Source organism: Rhyacophila brunnea, unplaced genomic scaffold, assembly GCF_057557595.1.
Source record: "Rhyacophila brunnea isolate RB1 unplaced genomic scaffold, BYU_Rbru_1.0 scaffold_1, whole genome shotgun sequence".
NCBI lineage: Eukaryota > Metazoa > Arthropoda > Insecta > Trichoptera > Rhyacophilidae > Rhyacophila > Rhyacophila brunnea.
The window spans coordinates 45,537,850-45,543,859 of record NW_028232751.1 but is presented as its reverse complement, the minus strand read 5'-3'; the positions used below and the strand labels follow the sequence as shown (position 1 = coordinate 45,543,859).

Here is a 6,010-nt window from a genome sequence, read left to right as displayed (position 1 = left end):
GTAACCACAAAACATAAACATATTAATCTTTCGAACAGCCAAATACAATTAAGTTGTAAGAATATCCGGCGGACATCGAACATTTTTACACCTCTTCTTGTTGTTGTTTTTAAAATTGGTGGCGGGTGGATGCTTTGTGCAGGCAGTTATCGCGAAAATTAATGCAATCACTTACGTTCTTTTAAAATAGGAGTTATATTCATGAAACTAGCAAAAGCTCTCTTATTTTACGAACAAAATGTTCCACCACCACAGATGTCTGAAGAAAGGTGGGCCATTTTATTTATGTTGGGTTGCTAACTGGCCTAGTAACTTTGCAAGAGTGCCTTCCAGTCAAATTAAAAACGCGTCCCTTCCAGAAATATGGTGAGAAGAACTGAAATAAACGTATTTAATATCTGGAGAAAATGTTTGTTTGTGAAAATACACGAGTTTTAACGTATTTGACTTGTTTTAGTGACGATCTTATGGAAGTCATCAGCACGGAATCTGGGTTTATCTCCGAACGTTATTCACTTCGATTAAGCTCTCAACTATTATCGGGTCTACTAAGGTTATACAAAGTTCAACTCAATCTATTGGCGGGTAAGTGATTTATGACACAATTATTCAAATCTCATCGACGATTGAAACTTTTTGATTAAAATTAGCGCCCCTTATGATTAGCGCCATCTATTGGCATCACTAGAAGTTTTGACTATGTGAGCCCCGGAACCCGAAAACTATTAATAATTATAAAAACGAAATTGTGACAAAAATAAATAAAAGTCTATGCAATTAAGCGACATAAATAATTTATGTGGAAATCATAATGTAATAATAATATTACACCATGCTAATTATTTGTCAGCACTTCATATATTGTGTAGCTTGAAGATTACATTATAAATTTTCATCGCTTGCTGTTATTCTGCGCAGTCAAAAAACCCCAACGATCGACAGGATATTGATGTGGAATCTGAAACAATAATTTTAAAATGTAATGTTAATTAATTAAATCACAATGATGGTCGCCATTTACACTTTTGTAAGAATACATAAGTATAGACATTTTATATGTAATTTACTGAAGCGTTAACTTCTTTATATATTTATGTTTGCGTTGGTAGATTTTGCAAATTTTCAAGGGACTTTCAAGTGTATATCATCATCATCATCAGCCGGGGTCAATCCGCTGCTGGATTGACCTTAAAAGCTTTCTCCAACTCTCTCGGTCCTGTGTCGTATTTCATGCCACGTATTTCCGCCAAACTTTACCAGTTCATCAATCCAGCGGCTTTTAGGGCGACCCTGTGGCCGTTTCGTACCCCTTGGGTACCATTGGATGACCGCATTTGTCCAGCGGCCGTCCTTTCGGTGAGCAACGTGCCCCGCCCATCTCCATTTCAGCTGTTTGGCAACGTCTATTACATCGCGTACCCTTGTCTGCTTCCTAACCCATTCGTTTTTCTTACGGTCCTTTCGCGTGATGCCCAACATGCACCTCTCCATGCCTCGCTGTGTGACTCTTAGCCTTTGGACATCTCTCGTGTTGAGGGTCCACGTCTCACAGCCATACGTGAGCACGGGTAGCACACATCGGTTGAACACCCTACCCTTAAGACATAATGGTAGGTCACTCTTGAAGATACTATTCAGACGTCCGAAAGCACTCCATCTCAGCTTTGTTCTTCGAGCAATTTCATCGTGCATGCTTCCATCTATGGACACCTGCTGTCCGAGATAGACGTAGGTGCTGACTTGCTCGAGTTGGGTGCCAGAAATACAGATAATTGCAGGGCCCGAAAAACAGTTCCTCATCACTTTTGTCTTTGAGACATTTATCTTTAGACCGACCGTTTGACTGACATCCGCGAGTTCTTGCATTCTACCTTGGAGGTCTTTAGGGTCTTGTGAGAGTATAACAATATCATCTGCAAAGCGCAGGTGACTGAGGTGCACTCCATTAATTGGAACACCTTTTTCCTCCCAATCAAGTTTCCTAAATAAGTCCTCAAGAGTAGCGGTGAATAGTTTGGGTGAAATGGTATGACCTTGCCGGACAACTTTGTTAATGGGCAAATTTACACGACCGTTTGTGGAGTTTCACGCATGCTGTGGCATCACTGTATATACTGTTCAATATGTTGATGTAGCGTTTGGAAATTCCTTGGTTGCTAAGGGCGTCTATAATTGAGAATTTTTTGATGGTTTCAAAAGCCTTTTCATAGTCTATAAAACCAACATATAATGGCAGTTTGTATTCCTGGTAGCGCTCTATGACTTCCCTGACAACTTGTATGTGATCCATAGTACTGTAACCTCTTCTGAATCCGGCTTGCTCTCTTGGTTGGTTCTCGTCTAGAACTGTTTCGAGACGGTTTGAGAGTATTTTGGTGAAAACCTTATACAGAATTGGCAGTAGACTAATTGGTCGATAGTTTTTCAGATCTTCAGTGTCTCCTTTCTTATGGAGAATAATAATGGAGGCATTTTTCCATGACTCTGAAATGTTCTCTTCGTGCAGACAAGACGTGAACAGACGTGCGAGCACTTCGCTCACCGTCCTCCCGGCCCGTTTGAGAACATCGATAGTCAGCCCATCTTCTCCCGGGGCTTTTCCACTCTTCATGCACATTATAGCATATTCCACCTCTGTGGTAGTAACCTCGGGAAGAGGATCTCCATATTCTCTGTTCACCGGAAGATCTGAATTGATGTCAGTGTCATCTTTGTATAGAGCTCTGTAAAACTCTACAACAGTGTCCAGTCGATGATCCCAGTTACGCACGATGTAAGCTCCTTCCTGACGCAACAATTGATTCTACAAGGTTCATATTGAACTTACGAAGATCTTCTCGTATGTTTTTACGTAGAGTTTTGCACAGCGTGGAGTATTCGAGATCATTTGCAACTTGTTGCTCGCTTTTCGTACTCCTACGCAGCTTCATAAGATCCAACGTTTCCTTTGAAAGTTTGCTTACTCGTTCAACCACAGCAGCAACTGTCTCTTCCAAAGATTCTATAATGATTTTTGTTATTGCCTCGGTGTTTTGTAGGGAGATGGGGTCATTTTCAGCCTGGAAAGCCGCTAGCCTGTTCTCCAGCTCTTGTTGGAATTCGACTCTGCTTCTCAAGCCTCTGCGGACTCTGGGCTTCTGCATCAGTTTAGATCTCTCACGTTTGATGTTAAATCGTACTTTACACCTTACCATTCGGTGGTCGCTGCCAGTATTAAATCTGTTAATGACTGTGCAGTCTAGAAAAATATCCTTCTTGTCGGTGAGGATGTAGTCGATTTCGCTGGTTCGTTTTGCTGGGCTTCGCCATGTCCATTTTCGAGAAGGGTTCTTTTTGAAGAATGAGTCCATGATGTAGAGATTGTGGTTTTCCGCAAACTCCACTAACATGTCTCCTCGGCCATCCCTGGTGCCATGTCCGAAGTGCCCGACCGCTACATCATCCTGGTGTTGAGATCCGATTCGTGCATTAAAGTCCCCCATGATGATAGTGAAGTGACATTTCTGTTCATTTTTCAACGTACTGATTTCTTCATATACCTCATCCACTTCTTCATCAGGTGAGTTTTGAGTGGGCGCATAAACTTGCAAAAGCAGAATCTGGTATCTTTTGCTGAGCTGAAGTGTTAAACTTGCTACTCTATCTGTGTATATGTACAAGTGTATATAAACATAATATAATAAAATTAGACTACCCATTAATTTATTTTATTATCAGCTGTACGAATTGTAAAACCTTTTTATCAGTACGGTTTAAAAATACCGAATATCAATATTATTCTGACACTATAAGATAATATTATACTATATTTTATTTTATTTACATCAATGTCAGTCCACTCGAATAATATTGCACGATTGTTTTTGTTTTGAAAATAACATGTAGAATTGACATGAAATTTGAAAATAATGACATGACATCAGTGACAAATAGTCTCGCAGCTCGAGTGTTGATTGGCTGGGCCATGAGTGAGCTCTGATTGGTCATTGAACTGGCCTTGTACTGTACTGTCATCGGTGTCATCTATTATCATGACTGAGTATTTCTGATGTATTAAGTGGTCACGATCGCTGTATGGAAGATACATCCCCTAGCTTCCACTCTTACACTGCAGCATACAACACATTCACATTTTTGATTTTAATCGTTGAAAAGAATCTGGGAAAAATGTGATGAAAGAAGAAACGGGAATTCACGCGTGTTGTTACATAATAATATTGTTGTACGACCGACACAAGGTTATGAGCTCTACTAACAAATGTGAAAATTCATTCTTCATTATTGATAACATGTTTTTGAATATCAAGTGAGCCGTAAAGTAACATTATATATTCTATACCCATTCTATACCTTTTATATGCCATAATACACACACACGCAGGCATGCAGGCGATGCTTACGCATAACCATGCTAGTACTAATTGGATTACTAATGTATGATTTTTTTTTTCAGCTGACGTATCTGAGTTTGACTCGATGAAAGGCGTGAACGCAATCAAACCAAAAAAGTAATTATTTTCGTAGTCCTAAATAATATATAACTAATAACACAAAAATTTATAGAAATGAAAAGAATAACAATACACACATAGACAGTGATTTTAATATTTTTTTCTTTCATATTCGGCTAAACTTCAGAATAAACTGAAGAATGTTTTCTTATTTCTCAAAGTGCGGAGCTAATCGCTCAGTTCACCATGACTGCACGTTGATTTGGTCAATGTAATTTGTTGATATTCACAAAACATGATATATGACTTAATGTTGAGATGCAACGCTGTTGTTTGGAAAAATCATTTGTTCTCAGCATGTAAGTCGCTATACTATCAAAAAGTTCAAAAAGTCACTGTGGCCACATACAGTATCCAGAGGGATTTAAATCATAATTAAATGACATTTCAGGTTAAGAAACATCATTCCAATAATTAAAACACTGTCTAATTGAAAAATATACTCTATATTTCTAATATTATTATTAAGTGCCATTGTTTCGTTGAGTTTGACGTTTCGATACTGTGGATTAAGTCTCGTTTGTGTGCTTCGTTGACATTTCTGAGTTGGGACAATAGCGTCGAGTCGAATGTGAATGTGCATTGCACCGTATTGGACTGTAAATAAAAGGAGCCTGATACGTTATTTCTGTTTGACATTTGAAATTATTTAGTAAACGCTTGAATCACGCAGTTATAAACGGTCTTGCTTATCTATCTACACCACAGAACGGATAATATATAGAATAACGATGGGCAATATTCAATACGCCGCATGGTGAAGCAGGCTTTCGAATGTGTGAGTTTCCTACGAAAATTAAGCACGCATTATGCACGTGCAATAGTGTGTGTAATACACCAAAATTAAATGAGCATAAATGCATAAACCGAGAGCAGTTTTAGTATTCGACGTCAAACATGTTCTTAACACGTGTGTAAGTTTAACCCGGATTCTTCCTTACTCGAGTCGGTTACCTGCTATCGCCTTACCCGTTGTGTATTTCAGTTCCCATTATTTCTGAGTTCCCTGATCTACACTTATCGTGACGGATTGTCTCTTTACAAGCTCTGCAAATTGGCAAATAAATTTCACAGTACAAGTGTGAAATTCTCTTCAAATGAGCTCGCAATGCAGTCACCTGCAGCAAATTAAGTGGTCCTTTTTTTGCTTCAACTTCATACATTTAAGCTTTATTAAGCGTTTTAGAAGGTTTTCAACATCAAACAGAGGGAATAATAAATCAATTCACACTAGCGTAATCTCATGTATGTTTTTTTTAAACACCTACCTAATTATTTAGTGCCTATGGAGTTTTACCTTATACCTTTATTGATATTGAAAAGAAACGTACCTAGACTACAACAATGTGTAAAATGTTTCAGGACCACCAAGAAACAAACGGAAATACCGTCGTCTGTTGAAGATGAAATTCTAACCGACGAACAGATGGTAAGAGTAAAAATTTAATATATTTTTTTAGCATAGGTATTCAATTTGCGTTGTCGAGTAGTGATCAATA

At 38.5% G+C, this 6,010-nt stretch overlaps 1 protein-coding gene across 5 annotated transcripts in view; it reads left to right on the top strand.

Annotated features, from left to right (window-relative positions):
- Positions 1–6,010, top strand: part of LOC147079848 (uncharacterized) — a 36,950-nt gene that overhangs the window by 1,814 nt on the left and 29,126 nt on the right. For 3 of the 5 annotated variants that reach the window (XM_085944985.1, XM_085945008.1, XM_085944992.1), the window contains exons 2-4: positions 458–585; positions 4,454–4,508; positions 5,874–5,940. In XM_085944985.1, coding sequence (XP_085801111.1) covers positions 468–585; positions 4,454–4,508; positions 5,874–5,940 — 240 coding nt within the window. In that variant the 5' untranslated portion in view covers positions 458–467. Of the gene's footprint in view, positions 1–188; positions 367–457; positions 586–4,453; positions 4,509–5,873; positions 5,941–6,010 lie in introns of those variants that run through there. The other 2 variants (XM_085944977.1, XM_085944999.1) reach the window with 2 other exon arrangements.